This window comes from Salvelinus alpinus, chromosome 35 (genome assembly GCF_045679555.1).
Source record: "Salvelinus alpinus chromosome 35, SLU_Salpinus.1, whole genome shotgun sequence".
Taxonomy (NCBI): domain Eukaryota; kingdom Metazoa; phylum Chordata; class Actinopteri; order Salmoniformes; family Salmonidae; genus Salvelinus; species Salvelinus alpinus.
The window spans coordinates 13,008,597-13,026,786 of record NC_092120.1 but is presented as its reverse complement, the minus strand read 5'-3'; the positions used below and the strand labels follow the sequence as shown (position 1 = coordinate 13,026,786).

At 41.2% G+C, this 18,190-nt stretch overlaps 2 protein-coding genes across 3 annotated transcripts; both read left to right on the top strand.

Moving 5' to 3' along the window:
- Window positions 1-1,064: 1,064 nt before the first annotated feature.
- On the top strand, window positions 1,065-16,084 carry LOC139564657 (protein rapunzel-like). 2 transcript variants are annotated; one of them, XM_071384370.1, is made up of 3 exons: window positions 1,065-1,121; window positions 13,897-13,984; window positions 14,485-16,084. In XM_071384370.1, exon 3 carries the CDS (start codon window positions 14,530-14,532, stop codon window positions 15,703-15,705), a length of 1,176 nt encoding a protein of 391 aa, XP_071240471.1. In that variant the 5' UTR covers window positions 1,065-1,121; window positions 13,897-13,984; window positions 14,485-14,529; the 3' UTR covers window positions 15,706-16,084. The 2 variants fall into 2 exon arrangements, with proteins under 2 accessions (XP_071240471.1, XP_071240470.1); XM_071384369.1 differs by lacking the exon at window positions 1,065-1,121 and adding an exon at window positions 5,897-6,026.
- Window positions 1,571-5,521, top strand: LOC139564655 (protein rapunzel-like). Its single transcript, XM_071384368.1, has 2 exons — window positions 1,571-1,693; window positions 3,415-5,521. The coding sequence occupies exon 2, from the start codon at window positions 3,484-3,486 to the stop codon at window positions 4,666-4,668; it is 1,185 nt and encodes a 394-aa protein (XP_071240469.1). The 5' UTR covers window positions 1,571-1,693; window positions 3,415-3,483; the 3' UTR covers window positions 4,669-5,521.
- Window positions 16,085-18,190: the final 2,106 nt, after the last annotated feature.

Sequence of the window (18,190 nt, the reverse complement as noted above, 5' to 3'; positions counted from 1 at the left end):
GCGTCAGTCAATACTACCCATCACGCCACATACCGTTGAGTCCCTGCGAAACATATCCTCCCCTTTCCGATGGTAATGAGTTAGCATAAGTCGCTCTGGATAAGAGCGTCTGCTAAATGACTTAAATGTAATGTAATGTAAATCTGACAGCGGGACGATACAGGGAGGCACAAAAAACACTGGGGGGGTACCAAATCCTCCTCAATATGACTGACCGTCCTGACGCCACGACACATGACCCCTTCTCCTCTTCTTCTATCTCCGCCTCTTTCTTCTCTTTAGTGTTAACTGGACTGATTGGTCATATCAGACAGTGTGTGTCACGGTCAGAGCTGAAGCACAAAGACAGTGGGTGAGCTCTGTCTCCCATGGTGTGGATGCAGAGACACAGAGGTCCTTTCACTGCTCTGCTCAGCACTGTGATGGAGTGACTCTGAGAGCACTGCAGCTCCAGGGTGTATTCCAACTCCATTACTACGCCTCAATTCAAATGTCCAAAAGCTTGCTGTCAGTGATAATGCATTTCCAAGGTTAAAAGAGTTCAAAATTATACACGTTTTAGCTCTGATGTCCCTTATGTGTGCTGTTTTGAAAATACTAAGAACTGCCTCTGTTTAGGGAACTGCAATTGCTTATCTGTAAAACGTCATGCTTACTTTACAGAACTCAGTGGCATTTAGCAGGAACACTGTTAAAAGAGGCAGGAAGCAGTGGCCATAGATAGAGACACAACAAGCAGGGTTTTGTTTGTGGCTCTCTTACTCACTTGAACGCTTGGACATACACACGCACACACACACAGACACACACACACACACACAATCCTTCACACCCTATGTGAATGGCAGTGGTGTCCTTGCATGGGCAATGTTTACAAGATGTTATCTGTCTCAGTGCCTGCCCCTCATCCCTCAGAGTGGGTTCCTGTTGGAATGCAGAGAGGGGATGGAGGAGTTCCAACAGGGGAGTGACGAGGGAGAGAGACAGAGAGAGAGACAGAGAAGAGAGAGAGAGAGAGAGAGAGAGACTACATATACATCCCAACACTAGGAGGCTGGTGTTCAGAGGCACAGTTGGTTAACTGGACTGCACCCCCTGTATACTTTATTGAACTATCAGAGGTGAGTTTCTTCCTCTTTTCTTTATCGTGCTCTATCTTGCTGGACAGTTTGAATTACCATCAAGGGTTGTCAAGTTGTATTTACCCAGATGTTCTATCCTTTGACAAACTGATCTTGTTTGAGAAGTATAGGCTACCTCTGAGACATATGAAAAAGTGAGGAACTGGTTTTGAAAGATCCACTTTGTTTGTGCACTGACAAGACAAACAGGTGAAATTCAAGTGCAATTTGAGATGTTGGGATATAATTGTTAATGGATGTGGTCTTGCTGGTATCTCATGACTTAAGGATGTGGTCTCAATAAGAGTTCTTTAGGCTTGTTTCTTCCCCCAGTAGAATGGAAAATAATTGGTAGAAATAAGATTTTATTCAGCACTCCTATGTTCAAAGGATTTGAGAGAAGTTGAGTGATATTGAAAAGAAGGCAAAATACCTCCTGTTGGTTACAAAAATAGTTTGGGGCTCGCCTTTTTCTTCCTCTTAATTGTACCCTTGGATTAGCATTCTCACAGTCAACTATTTTTGTTTTACAAGTGAAGACTTGACATATCCTAAACCAGGACAATTTCTCAGTAAGTATTTTTTTTTTTATTAAAATGCTTTCAGTCCAATGTGGTGATGAGTCACAAGTGAATTCTACAAAATACATCAAAATTCCAATTATTTAATATACTCTGAACACAATTTTTTGGACAATGTGTAACTTAAAAATGGGATAGCAATAACTGGTGATGTTAGCTTATTTAATAGGACTGACGTAATTAGTACAGTGGTAGTCCTTGGGAAAGCATGTAAAATGACACCATTCATCTTGCCATCCAGCAATTACTGGTAAGCTCATGGTAAATGGGTGTACATATGAATCTGTATTTCGTGTTTTTCATAAAAAAAATTATGACTGATGCTACATTGTACATGGAGTTGCTGTGAATTCAATGACCCAATTGCATTTCAATTAACTTACATTTTAGTGTGTGGGAGAAAAGTGTGTTTTTCATTACAGAACAAGTGCAGTGGTGATTTTTTTTCCTTCTGGGTGTGCCTTTTTTCTGTAGTGGATATTGTCTCAGTGGAATGAGATATGTGTGAGCTCATCTCTTTTGTGTATTTTACATTGAAAATCATATGTTCACAAAGTATATCCCCTTTTTTCCCAGGTTGTAGACATCTGTGTTTGATTTGGGTCTTGGCTATTGTTAGGCTTGTCAATTCAACTCCAAAAAGCCAGCACTGCAGTGTTGCGCAACTCTCCACATCATAAAGCGAGAGTACCCACACTGCTTTTGATGTTTGCTCTGAGTCGCCATAAACATTCAGTATGTTTATTTTAAATCATGTCTTGAAGTGAGTCAGTGCCACCTAAGCTGTGATCGAGTCCTGTCATAAACCTGTCATAAACCTGAGACTCTGGGTGTGGCATGAAACTAGACTCTTGCATGTCCCAACATGTTCTCCATTTGTTTTATTGCTGAGAGTAGCTTGTTCTATTTGACTCCAACTGTCTGATGTAATCTGTGTTAGACGCTGTTCATGTTTTCTGTGTTGGATACGATCAGTGGTGGAAAAAGTACCCAATTTTCATACTTGAGTAAAAGTAAAGATACCTTAACAGAAAATGGCTCAAGTAAAAGTGAAAGTCACCCAGTAAAATACAACTTGAGTAAAAGTTGTAAACCAAAGTATTTGGTTTTAAAATATGTAAGTATCAAAAGTAAATGTAATTGCTAAAATATATTTAAGTATCAAAAGTAACAGTATAAATCATTTCAAATTCCTTGTATTAAGCAAGCCAGACGGCACCATTTTTTAAATTTTTATCAGACATCATTTACAAATGCAGCATGTGTGTTTAGTGAGTCCGCGAGATCAGAGGCAGTAGGGATGACCAGGGATGTTCTATGACCATTTTCCTGTCCTGCATTCAAAATGTAACGAATAATTTTGGGTGTCAGGAAAAATGTATGGAGTAAAAAGTACATTATGTTATTTAGGAATGTAGTAAAGTAAAAGTAAAAGTTGTCAAAAATATAGATAGTAGAGTACAAATACCCCAAAAAATGACTTAAGTAGTACATTCAATTATTTTTACTTAAGTACTTTACACCACTGGAGATGATGATGATTGAGTCATCTCCAACACAAACCTTTTCAAACTAATAGCTAGCTAATCCTTAGAAGAAGAAAAAAATACACAAAATCTGATATTGCTGCCTTTACAAATGTATTATTTCACCTCAACAAACCTCCACAAGAGTTTTATGGTTTGTTCCTCTTGTTCCTCTTTCTCTTTCAGACATCAACATAGTCGGAGATTCTTTGAAGACCTTGTTGGCCATTGTTACTTTGTGATAGACCCCTCAAAATGACCAGTGTGGCAGAATGGCTCGTGCAGAACAGGGGCAAGATCGAGAAGGGGGTGGAGATCATGGGACAGGCCTCCGCAGTCCTGGCAGCCACTGTGGGACAGCTCCATCCCGTCCTTGAGGCCGTGTTCGTAGCCTCCTCTGAGATCCTCAGCAACCCGGAAGGGCAGGACGCCCGCTACCTGACTGAGCAGTTCAGCATGGTCAACCAGAAACTGGAAGGCATCCAGGCTGAGATTGACCAAATCGCCCTGGAGCTGCAGAGGACCTCCTTGAATAAGCAGAACTTTGACCGTGAGGCACAAATGCTCAGCCAGTACGAAAAATTCCAGGACTTTGTCAACGCCAAGCCCAAGTTCAAAGAGAAGAAGATGGAGAAGTTCCTCAGCCATTATGAGAACACGGACGCAGACTTGAACCTGGACGCGCTCTATAATGCCGTTACCGGGGACAATACCTCAGGTGACCCCATGCTGGAGACAGTGGTTTCCACAGAACAAAGGAGTAGAAGGGCAGTAGAAGATTTCTGCGCCAGGCTTAAGAAGCTCTTTGTGGTGGGCATCATTGCTGTCATGGGTTACGCCAGCCTCAAGGAAGGCGTTGTGGGGGATGAGATGGTGAAGAAGTGGCAGGAGCGTATGGAAGATGTTGAGAACCGCATGAAAGCAGCTGTGGACGATTGCACTGAAAACTTTGCTGATCAGGCCAAACTGGACATGGAACACCATCTTCAGGAGAAACCTGGCAGTGTTGACCTTGACTTCACCAAATCCCTATTAGACACCCTTATTAAGAAATATGACTGGGTGAGCTGGTCTATCAGGGTCTTCAATGACAAGGAGCGCATTTTCTTTTTCAACTGGCTAGCTGGAAAGAAGTACCATGGAAGTAGAGGAGGAGCTAATTACTTTGATGTGTTGACCAAGAACAACATCAAAGTGGTGATATCTTTCAGTGTTCAGCCTAAGCCTATCAACAAGGGTCAGATCCAGCAAGAGATTGAGGGGCAGAAACTGAAGGGGAACATGATGGATGTGGCTCAGGTCCTCAGCAGAAGTCTCCCCAACTGCTTGGTGCATGCTGTCAGCCACTATAAGGAAGTGGTGGAGTCCAACAACTTCCAAGAGGATTGTTATTACTATGGAAAACACAAAAAAGCTTACCTATGCGTTCATCCTGAGTAGCCTTTTGTTACACAGTGCAATGGAAAATAGAGTAGTTATAAGGGGGGAAAACTACAAATACAATTCATGAATGTTTATAACTGACTTTAGAGGTGTTTTTATTGATATCTCAAACCTAGCTGATGCTTTAGCTAGTGGTTGTGTGAAATGTAATCTCTTGTTACAGACTGCAACATTTTAATTTGTTTATTGGCCTTGTAGATTGTTGTGTAGTTTGTGATAATTTAAACCAGGGGTGTCAAACACAGGGCCCGCAGTGGCCATATTTTTGGGGAGAAAAACTATGGATAGTGGACTGTCTTATGCAAAATGTCCCGGCAAAGAAATATAACCAATTTTCAGTACGGCGCCTCGATCTCTTTGAAGACTGAATGTGGCCCCCTGGGCAAAATGAGTTTGACACACCTGGGTTAAACTATCAGGATTTGTATATGTGTATTAATGGACATATACATATACAGAGACATTTTATGCCAGACTGTGGCTATCTACTCAACAACAATGACAACATATGAGAACGTAGTACTTCCTCCTACCAAATAGAATAGTAAGATACCTTATTTTACCTGCATTCCAGTATTTCATGATGACCATACTGTAAATTAGCACACCAGCCAGCGTAATAATGTGTTATGTAACCTATCAGCAAACAAACATTTCTCCTCATCAATGTACTGAGGACTTACTCAAGCTCCTTTGGAAAATGCTGTTGATAGATGCATCACACTGTCCAAATCTATATCCTTACAACATTACATCTCTGTCTATATTCACACATTTGATATCCTTCATAGAGCTATAATTTCTCATGTTTATGGTCTTCTTTATTCATAATAAACCACAATATAAAGGACATTGTTATCGCTGGTCATCATTATGCAATAGTAAATCAGGAATTTTATGCAATAGTAAATTAGGACGTTTATGTTCTATTTCTATCTGCAGCTGAGGAAATGTAACATACTTTTTGAGGGTACTGTATGTAAAAACGTTTAAGCAGAGGTACATGTAGTCATAAACATTGATACTGATAATATATGACAGTTGATTTACATTACTCCCTAAACAATCATCAGCTCACACAATATAAACACAACTATCATCAGCAAATGTTATAATAGTTTTGGTAAAATACTTTTGTCAGTTATTTGTCAAAGGAGTATAATTTATTATAGTTTCTATGTTGACCAGGAAAATATGCTATCATTTGTTCAAAAACTTGTCTAACCACCACCCAAGTTTAGCTCTCTGTCGATGGGTGTGTCACTTTAACTGTAATATGAGAACCATATGACCAATAGGAAGAGAAAAACAGATCGGATAAATAATTTCTTCCTCAAACTAAAGCGAATGAAAAGGTGAGTTTTTAGCCAAACATAATTGCATATAACCATTTAAATGTTTCTTCAATAGGATTACACAGTTCTGTCTGTATTTTCCAAAAGTTATCGCAGCTCTTTTCATTAGTTGCGCAGTTCTTTAACGACCAGACTGGTAAAATTGGTCATGACTTTTTGAGATCCTACGATATCTTTGAAAACATTACTTTATAATGTAATGTGCGCATTTAAATAATAGCCCATGTTTTACTGTAAGTTGTGCAAAACACACAATGTAACTATGTGCACAACTTCTGTCAAAACAGTAGTTGGGCGTTGGTAGCCTAGAATCGGTGACATAATGTGCAGGCCTTTTCCAGGAAGTGTTTCTCGTGGCCATAATTATATATTGTCACGATACAAGTACTACTGCAGTGCCAACAGTGCTGAATTTAATCAATTGACATATTGTTGCAAGGCCTTATCATATTAATCCACGAGGTATGCAGACTGTATAGGGAGTTAAACAAGGTCCTGAAATAAAGCAATTAGAGCCCTTGTTGAACGAGCTAATCGATACATTTCCCATTAAGAGGCCACATGAACAGCTTTTAACAACAACAAGTGTAATATGATTTTCTCTTCTTGGCTTGCAAAGAGCTATGTCCATTTGTTAAATGCAGCCAGTCATGGCTGGTCAGTGTTTATGTGGGCAAGCTTCACAGGATGATTTGGCCACCTCCCTCAACTAGTCCTCAATCGACATAGATACTGTAGCTTACTGATTGTTTGGGCCACTCAAATGTTGCCATTTATTCTTGCAGCTTTGAATGATTTTTATTTAATTTAGGACTCAAACCATGAAAAGAAGAGACATTTTATAGTGTATCTTGATGGCCAGATATTGATATACAAATGGATCAGTTATGATGTTGACAATTATTACTTCAGTAGGCCTAACTGCTTGTCAGTGGACATCAGTTAATGTACATTTGAAGGTTGACTGGTATGCTTGTTATTTGGTGAATTATTTGGCCTGAGATATGCCTCCTTTGTAGAGCTACAGCTATAGCACTTTTGAGTCTGTACCCACTGGGTACAGATGTAAATCCAACGTCTATTCCACCTTGGTTCAACGTAATTTAATTGAAATGATGTGTAAACGACTTTGATTCAATCTATGTGTTGGCTAGTGTCTAAGCCTAATTCTTGCACATCTGAAAATGTACAGTCACCATCACTTTACCCTGGATAATTTGTCTGCTTTAGTGCAGTAGAGATACTTCACATACACTCAGACCATGAGATAACCCCTGGGAGTTAGGGTTTTAGTGGAGAGCTGAAATGTCTCATTTTTTAGCATGGCAGTGTGGATGGCTAAATCAAATGAGATGGATGTTTTTCTATCCTAAAGCATGACATTCCGCTTCCATCATTGAACTGGCTTCAGATGCAGATGTTTTATCAATGAGAGCTGTGTCTTTTTAAAACCATTTGCACCATTTTTTTAATGATAGCTGCTGATCTAATAGTATCAGACCATCTGTTTATATTTAGTATGCTGGATTGTACATTATAATCAATTACATTGACAGGGCTGCCAACCTTTGAAGACATTTGCTATGCAAATTTCATTGCCCCCTAACACAATCCCTAGACGTGGGGTCTGGGGGTCCTCCCCCATGAAAATGGTACTGTTTTAAAGCTAATTCCCTGCAATTCTACGTATTTTGACATGGCTTAGGCCTAAGAGTGGAACATTTTTAATTTTTTTAATGAAAACCAAAGGTCAGGTGTATTCAGGATGCTTTGAACAGTAATTTAACACTCAAAATTCAACGACTTTGTTACTTTTAGATTTTTGTGGTAGTTTGACACTTTATTCAGACAGTAATTAAATGAGATGGGGAGACAGGCACATTGGGAAAAACAGTGGGAAGGTTGGAAGACGGGATTGATACCTGTTCTCAGTGTAAAGTTGTATGTGACACGTGACGGGAGTGTTACCACTACACAAATGCTCTGCACAAGAAATTGTAATATTAATGGTTGATGGCAGTATTAATGGTTGATGGCAGATCATTGCCATCAACCAAATCATAGATTGCAATCTAGTTAAAGACACAAACATTTAGTGTTTTGTCATTTGGGTGAACTCTTTCAAATAGGGCTGGAAGAAAATCCTGCTTGCACTCTAGGAGGGTTGGCAACTCCTGATCTATGTTTCCCAAGTGTTGGGTGTTTGAGAATGTTCTTGTTATAACAATTCATTTCTCAATCAACCAACCTTTAAGAAAAATCGAATAAATATCAATATTCAGGTGGTTTAACCCTACTAGTTGAAGATCATTGCCATCATCTTACTCTACCTATGTCAATGTCAATATGCCTTGTATACTGTTGTTTAGGGTAGCTCTTATTGTTTTGTTTTACTGCGGAGCCCCAAGTCCTGCTCTACATGCCTCGGTTAGCTCCCTTGCCCCAACCCCTAGACATGCGGAGACCGCACCTAGTTTAACTGGCGCTTCCAGAGATGCAGCCTCTCTCATCGTCACTCAATGCCTAGGTTTACCTCCACTGTACTCGCACCCTGCCATGCGCTTGTCTGTGTATTATGCCCTGACTCTATCCTACCACGCCCAGAAGTCTGCTCCTTTTACTCTCTGTTCCGAATGCACTAGACGACCAGTTCTTATAGCCTTTAGCCTTATCCAACTCCTCCTCTGTTCCTCTGGTGATGTAGAGGTTAACCCAGGCCCTGTGTGTCCCCAGGCGCTCTCATTTGTTGACTTCTGTAACCGGAAACGCCTTGGGTTCATGCATGTTAACATCAGAAGCCTCCTGTTGCTTAAGTTTGCTTTATTCACTGCTTTAGATCACTCCGCCAACCCTGATGTCCTAGCCTTGTCTGAATCCTGGTTTAGGAAGGCCACCAATAATTCTGAAATTTCCATCCCAATTACAACATTTTCCGTCAAGATAGAACTGCTAAAGGGGGCGGAGTTAGCCTGCAGAGTTCTGTCCTACTATCCAGGTCTATGCCCAAACAGTTCGAACTACTACTTTTAAAAATCCATCTCTCCAGAAATAAGTCTCTCACTGTTGTCGCTTGTTATAGACCCCCCTCAGCTCCCAGCTGTGCCCTGAACAGTGGACACCATATTTGAATTGAATGACCCCCATTTATCTTCATAGTTCATACTGTTAGGTGACCTAAACTGGGAAATGCTTTACACCCCGGCCGTCCTACAATCTAAACTAGATGCCCCCAATCTCACACAAATTATCAAGGAACCTACCAGGTACAACCCCAAATCCGTAAACATGGGCACCCACATAGATATCATTCTGACCAACTTGCCCTCTAAATACACCTCTGCTGTCTTCAACCAGGATCTCAGCGATCACTGCCTCATTGCCTGCGTTCGTTATGGGTCCGCGGTCAAACGACCACCCCTCATCACTGTCAAGCGGTCCCTAAAACACTTCTGCAAGCAGGCCTTTCTAAACAACCTGGCCTGGGTATCCTGGAAGGATATTGACCTCATCCCATCAGTAGAGGATGCCCAAATGTGCCTTCCTCACCATCTTAAATAAGCATGCCCCTTTCAAAACATTTGGAACTAAGAACAAATATAGCCCTTGGTTCACTCCAGACTTGACTGCCCTTGACTAGCACAAAAACATCCTGTGGCGCACTGCACTAGCTTCGAATATTCCCTGCGATATGCAACTTTTCAGGGAAGTCAGGAACCAATATGCACAGTCAGTTAGGAAAGCAAAGGCTAGCTTTTTCAAACAGAAATTTGCATCCTGCAGCACGAACTCCAAGAAGTTTTAGAACACTGTAAAGTCCTCTGAGAATAAGAGCAACTCCTCTCAGCTGCCCACTGCACTGAGGCTAGGAAACACTGTCACCACCGATAAATCCACGATAATTGAGAATTTCAATAAGCATTTCTCTACGGCTGGCCACGCTTTCCACCTGGCTACCCCAACCCCGGCCAACAGCTCTGCACCCCCCCCCCCCCCCCCTCCCCGCTTCTCCTTCACCCAAATCCAGACAGCTGATGACCTGAAAGAGCTGCAGAATCTGGATCCCTACAAATCAACTGGACTAGACAATTTGGACCCTCTCGTCCTAAAATTATCCGCCGCCATTGGCGCAACCCCTATTACTAGTCTGTTCAATCTCTCTTTCTTATTGTCTGAGATTCCTAAAGATTGGAAAGCGGCCACGATCATCCCCCTCTTCAAAGGGGGAGACACTCTAGACCCAAACTGTTACAGACCTATATCCATCCTGACCTGCCTTTCTAAAGGCTTCGAAAGCCAAGTGAACAAACAGATCACCGACCATTTTGAATCCCACCGTACCTTCTCCGCTATGCAATCCGGTTTCCGAGCTGGTCACGGATGCACCTCAGCCACGCTCAAGGATCTAAACAATTGCATGGGAAAACACAGGATCCTACTAATTACTACACGTGCTTAATTATGTCACTTTTGTTTTGAGCCGACTTAACCGACTTAACCCTGGGCTTTGAACAGGGGCACAGGGGCACCTGGCTCACGCCCAGAAGGCATCCTGATTCCAAATCAAATGCAGTCAACTTTCAGCCCATGTAAAACACGGCTACCTGCGCACCCAGGCAAGATTAATCGAACCCCCTCAATGATAGAGGTTCCGTTTGTGATGTTAAATTGCAGACGCAGATCAAGGGGCCAGGGTTCAGGTCCAGAAGCATGGTTTCTACTGCTCCTACAGTTTTGCTTCAGTACTGCAGTTTAGCTGATGCCCAGCCCAGAAAGACAATGTTCCATACACTGCCACATTTTTTTTGTATTTTATTTAACCAGGCAAGTCAGTTAAAACTTCTTATGGCTGAGATCCCGCTAACGGGATCGATATGACAACAGCCAGTGAAAGTGCAGGGCGCCAAATTCAAACAACAGAAATCTCATAATTAAAATTCCTCAAACATACAAGTATCTTATACCATTTTAAAGGTAATCTTGTTGTTAATCCCACCACAGTGTCCGATTTCAAAAAGGCTTTACAGTGAAAGCACCACAAACGATTATGTTAGGTCACCGCCAAGTCACCGAAAAACACAGCCATTTTTCCAGCCAAAGACAGGAGTCACAAAAAGCAGAAATAGAGATAAAATTAAACACTAACCTTTGATGATCTTCATCAGATGACACTCATAGGACTTCAAGTTACACAATACATGTATGTTTTGTTCGGTAAAGTTCATATTTATATTTTTTTAAATGCCAGTATACATTGGCGCGTTATGTTCAGTAGTTCCAAAAACATCCGGTGATTTTGCAGAGAGCCACATCAATTTCCAGAAATACTCATAATAAATGTTGATCAAAGATACAAGTGTTATACATGTAATTTTAGATCCACTTCTCTTTAATGCAACCGCTGTGTCAGATTTCAAAAAATCTTTACGGAAAAAGCAAACCATGCAATAATCTGAGTACGGCGCTCAGAGCCCAAACCAGCCAAAAAGATATCCGCCATATTGTGCAGTCAACAGAAGTCAGAATTAACATGATAAATATTCACTTACCTTTGATGATCTTCATCAGAATGCACTCCCAGGAATCCCAGTTCCACAATAAATGTTTTTGTTCGATAATGTCCATGATTTATGTCCAAATAGCTACTTTTGTTAGCACGTTTTGTAAAAAAAATCCAAAGTCACGAAGCGCATTCACTAGGAGCAGACGAAATGTCAAAAAGTTCCGTTACAGTCCGTAGAAGCATGTCAAATGATGTATAGAATCAATCTTTAGGATGTTTTTAACATAAATCTTCAATAATGTTCCAACCGGAGAATTCCTTTGTCTGTAGAAAAAGCAATGGAACGCGAGCTACCTCTCACGTGAACGAGCGTCACGCCAGTGGCACTCTGCCAGACAACTGACTCAAAGAGCCCTTATGAGCCCCTCCTTTACAGTAGAAGCCTCAAACAAGTTTCTTAAGATGTTTGACATCTAGTGGAAGCCTTAGGAAGTGCAACATGACCAATATTCCACTGTATCTTCAATAGGGAATGAGTTGAAAAACGACCAACCTCAGATTTCCCACTTCCTGGTTGGATTTTTTCTCAGGCTTTTGCCTGACATATGAGTTCTGCTATACTCACAGACATCATTCAAACAGTTTTATAAACTTCAGAGTGTTTTCTATCCAAATATACTATGCATATATTAGCAACTGGGACTGAGGTAGCAGGCCGTTTACTCTGGGCACCTTATTCATCCAAGCTACTCAATTCTGCCCCCAGCCATAATAAGTTAAGAACAAATTCTTATTTACAATAACGGCCTACCCCGGCCAAACCCTCCCCGAATCCGGACAGCGCTGGGCCAATTGTGTGCCGCCCTATGGGACTCTCGATCACGGCCGGTTGTGATACCGCCCGGTATCAAACCAGGGTCTGTAGTGATGCCTCAAACACTGCGATGCAGTGTCTTAGACAGCTGCGCCACCCGGGGTCGAATACATAGAGAAGTCAGATTTGAAAATTCCTAATAAGACACGTTAGTCATCACCTTTTGTGCACAAAACATCCATTGAATTATTCAAATAATTGTTGCTGAGGCCGATTTTTGTTTTGTTTTTTTACTCAGCTGAAGATATGAACATTTTTATGTTCATCCAATGTCTGCCATGGGTTTGTATGACGTCGACACTGCTCCCTGTGCGCATGTGATGTTTGTCCGTATAAACCGGATGCCACCTGGATATTAACGGTCCATGAATCGACATATGTGAACTCTAGTAGGTTTACCTTGAAAACAACGGTCGGACATCTTGGACGCATTCTCCAGTTCTTATTATACCTCAGTGGCGCAGATTCTCCAATTTCAAAACAATTTGGAGCACAGTTGAAATGTTAACGCACTAACTAATTACAAAAATAAAATCAGCACTTTTCAATGCGAGATATGAGGTGTGGAGTGAGAAGAGGGTCAAATGCGTGAGAGTTGTCAGCTTTGCCTGTTGAGATTGTTCTAGAGTTCTTGGATTTTCTTAGACAAATCTGTGTTAGTAGTCGCTGTTCTCTACGGCCATAAAGACTGTGCCTCCCTTGACAGCTGTAGATGTAGGTGATAGATCAGGTTGAGAAATGAGGGTGACATCTTCCCTGATCTTTTGCAGTGTAAACCCCCTTGGGCCAGACCTCAGCAGCAGAGAAAGGCAGACTGAGATGCTGACAGAATAGTTTCCGTTGTCTTGTTGCTGTGGTTACTTGCATTTCTGTGGAAAATGCACTCCTGCTCAGCAAGTTTAATCTCTAACAGACAGTTCATCACTCCCACACTCTCCGTGGCATTGACTGGACTGGCTGAGCGAGCAACCGTGGTGGGGATGGTGGTGGTAGTTGAAGGGCCAAAGGAGAATGGATTAGGTTTTCATTAATAAACTGTGAGCTTATAACATTGTACTTTGACCTGAAAGTAATTTCATGCCAGTTGTCAAATACAATTTGCAATTATTCATTGCAGCAGAGGTGTATACGTTATACTGTATAATACATTTTTTTACATGCGGTATAATAAATGTTCTGTCACTTCTTCTGTAACAAATAATGATAGTATTAAATCTAAAATGGCCTCCAGGCTGAAATTAGTCTTAATTCCTGCTTGTAATTATGTAATTCCAATGCTAGATACTGTATGTGATTTCTTCAAATGTACACTTACAATGCACTTAGCACCACCCCTTCAACTCCATAGAGTATCTACCCCTATGTGTCTTTCCTCACTGGTGAATTCTCTTTGCATTGTTGCCTCATTGCTCACTGGGTTTGTCCAGCTGTAATCCCAGCAGGCTTTGCTTGTGTACTGCAATTTACACTGATCCCTCTCTCTCTTTCTTTTTCAGTTCTCACTGTGAGGCCAGCAGGGATTCACTCTAGTTGAGTTTGAGCAAGGAAGCAGGCCACAGTCCAACAAAACCAGAACAGCTCTACGTAAGTTCAGATATGAATATACTGTAGGGAAGTAGGTAAATAACTATATGGGCCTAACTGTTAAGACTTTGGTATTGCTGTTGAACTTTTCCTCCATTTTAACTAAGGGCTTGAACTGGGGGATGATGGGTTGTCTATATTTTAAATGTTTTAAATGGTTCTTCAATAATGCTGTAGTTAAGTGTCAGTAGAAAGGTTTCTGTCTTTGTTAAGAGTCATTCTATAGACCAGGGTTTCACAAACTCAGTCCCCCCCCAGGGTGCACGCTTTGGTTTTTGTCCTAGCACTACACCACTGATTCAAATAACCAACTCATCATCAAGCTTAGATTTTTTTCATCGGCTGTGTAGTGCTGCCCCCTGACTGACTTTGGTAAACTCTGCTATTATTAAGTGTCAGTTTAGTCGAGTCATTCTGTAGACCATAGACTTTATCATGTCTAATGTAAATAAAAGAGTTCAAACATCCTTTTGACCATGTCCTTATGCTCTTTTTTTCAGATTTTATACTGTTATTTGTTGTTCACTGAATAATATCAAGCAAAGATGGCCGGCCAGCTACAGAAGATCGTAGCAGAGAAGAAGAACGTGGTAGAGACTGTAATGGAAGTGTTTGAACAGGGAGCTGAGGTGGTGGCCAGTATCGCAGGTGACCTCTTCCCTGTTTTCGCCATCGCTGCTCCCATCGTGAAATTGGCCCTCGACAATGTGGAGAGCAAGGAAGCTGCGTTCATGAAGGAGCAGTTCCAGAAAGTTCGTGAACGCCTGGAGGTGGTTTCAGAGGAGATGCAGCGTATTAACGAGGAGATCAAGAAGAGCGGAGCGGACACTGCTTACTTTTCTGTAGAGGAGAACATCTCCAACCAGTTCCGCAAGTACATGGACATCCTCAATGCCAAACCCAAGTTTCGTGAAGTCAAGAAGAAGCTTTTCATGGAGCATTTTGTCAAAACAGGTGGCGACAAAAACCTACACACCCTCTATAGTGCCGTGACGGGAGACAACTTCTCTGGAGAGTCAGTGTTGGAAATTACTCTTAACTATGAGGAGAAAAGTCGACGCGCAATGGAAGACTTCTGTGCCAGGTTGAAGAAACTCTTTTGCATAGGCCTCATCGCTCTGATGGGCTACACCGCTCTAAAGGACTGCGATGACGAAGAGAAGCTTCTTCAAGACTGGGGTGAAAAGATGAAGGATGTTCAGGTGAAAATGAATGCTGTCATTGAGGACTGCATCACCAGCTTCCCCAAGCAGGCTGAACTAGATTCCCGGAGGTTGGTTAGGGACCACTCTGACCTGAGCAACCAGCAGCTGGCAGATGCCATTTTGGAGAAGCTGAAAAGAAAGTATGACTGGGTGTGCTGGTCTGTCCGTGTATTCAGCTCCCCTTCGGGCCTGTTCTCCAACAAAAAGGACATCCAGTGCCCCACAGGAAAAAATCGCTTTCAGGTGCCAGCAACAGACGAGAAGCTGAACATCATGGTGTCCTACAGTGCCTCGCCTGAGCCTCTGAACAAGACCCACATCCAGCAGCTGATCCAGGATCAGAAGAAAATCACCGTAGTGGGTACAGCTGAGCTCCTGTTTGAGCAGTTGCCAGGTCCATGTGCAGTCCACACGGTCAAGACTTGCAAAGACCTGGCTTGTGCCTGGAGCTTTGCTGAAGAGCTACACTACTGGGAGGAGCACAAGAACTTCTATGTTTGCGTTCACTACAATTGACATTTTCTCACTTAAAAATGAATTAATAATTAGCCATAGATACCAAGATTATATTCAGTCCAATTTGGTCTTTACACTAAGACTGACATTTCCAAGTACTTTCTCTCTTTCTCAGTTGAGTTCTGATCCCCAGCTATACTAATGAGGAGGAACATAGGCTAACATTTATTATAAAGCATGATACTTACCAAAGACTGTTTTACCTGTTAATCTATTCTTTGTAATGTTTTTCTTTTATGTATCCCCCCTACTAAAATAGTGTAAATAAAATCTCATTTCTGCTTTACATTTTCAAATAAACCACACATAATAACTGTGATAGTCATGATCTATGCCTCTGAGAATGTAAATTAAACTTTGTGTCTTGATACATATTCTATATTGACCAAATCACATAATTTTTATGAAGTGTGTAAATATAAAAGTCTAATGTTTGTCTGTAAAAAACAATCCCTCAAAAGTTTGCATAACTAGAATTGCATTTTCCCTCTTTTTATATGTAAAAAAAAAAAAAAAACTTTTGACTCATTTTCAGCTGCTGCAATTTACATTAATATGACACAGTAGAGGCTGCCGAGGGGATGACGTCTCATAGAAAGGGCTGGAACGGCGCGAACGGAATGTATTTGACACTATTCTACTCATTCCAGTCATTACCACAAGCCTGTTTTCCCCAATTAAGGTGCCACCAACCTCCTGTGATGACAACAACTCATCTGACATTGTATTTTGTCATTCCTGTCTTGGCACACACTGCTTCAGTGAACCTGCTCCCATTCCATGTGATTTGATCAACCAACCCACTACAAAGGCATGCTAAGACATATTATTGCTGTGAAGATGTGCTCATGAATGCCTAGCATAGATATGCTCGTCACATCTTTACCTGTTGTGATGTGCAACAGAAATGTTGGTATCACAGGTCATCTCGACTCAGTCCATAGTTCCACAACCCTATGAAGTGTGCTTACATTTAGTATCATAATGTTTAACCCCCCCCCCTCCTTACAGCGCTTTGAGCATCTGGAAAGGCGCTATATACAGTACCAGTCACTTTTGACTGGTACTGTAAATGCAATAAATGAATGATTATGAAGTGGTGGTTTGTTGTCTATGGCTTGCGTATTACAAACTAGCCATTGGCAATAACTTCAACATTTTTAAAGGGGATGAAGAGAACACAAGTCATTGCACCCTGTTAAGCTAAGTAGTAAGGACTCCATATTCAACATCATAAACTGGGTGGTTTGTGCCCTGAATGCTGATTGGCTGACAGCTATAGTATATCAGACAGTATACCACGGGTATGACAAAACATTAATTTTTACTGCTCTAATTACATTGAGAACCAGTTTATAATAGCAATAAGGCACCTCAGGGGTTTGTGGTGTATGGCCAATATACCATGGCTAAGGGCTGTATCCAGGCACTCCGCTTTGCGTCATGCATAAAAACAGCCCTTAGCCGTGGTATATACTGCACCCCCTCGGGCCTTATTGCATAATTTTAAACCGTGTCTAAATTACTTTGTCAACATATGAGTATATGAGCCCTAAACAACACAAATGATAATATAATTAATCTACAAGGCACTACAATCGCATCATACAGAGTAGCATGTTTGTGTGGTTTTCTTTAGATAATGAGGGGAATAACATTTTCAAGATGTTTTCTCTGATCTAAAAGGAATTATTTTGTTCTAGTATCTCTATATGCCTTACTCTTATCACACAAATTGCTGTATCAAATAAAAACAAAGATGGATATTACTATGTTAAAATAAATTATCTTGATTTATTTGGTTTGCTGTCTTTGGTCACCACAGTATAGTATGTTTGAGGAAAGGGCTGATACTGCACTGGAGGATTGCCTTAATCTGCATGTAAGGTGAGGAGTTATAGATCGGAAAAATGTATTGTACTCAATGTGATATATATATTCAACGACATAGCAAAACAATCGGAGTCACAGGGCAGGGCAATCTGAGGGACAGAAGCTGTGGCTATGGCATTATAGTTCGAAAACAACCAACGTGCTCTGTAATTTTGTGGCCATGTGGCTTTAATATCTTAGGCACAGAACTTGCACATCCCCTCTTTGGAAAGAGCAGGGTTAAAAATATTCTCACGATGAATAAACTGATAGAAATGTTTCTGTTTTGTTGATACAAATGATGTGTTCTACATGAAAATTTGACTATATATTTAGGAAACTGTATTGGAGTTTGTTTCTGTTTGACTAACCTGGGATGCAAGCTCACACTACACTTTGTACTCTCAAATCTACAGTGACTGTACAAAACATTAGGAACACGACCTCTTTCCATAACATAGACTGACCAGGTGTCTCCAGGTGAAATCTATGATCCCTTATTGATGTCACCTGTTAATTCCACTTCTGTCAGTGTAGACGAAGGGGAGAAGACAGGTAAAAGAACAATTTGTAAGCCTCGAGACAATTGAGACATGGATTGTTTATGTGTGCC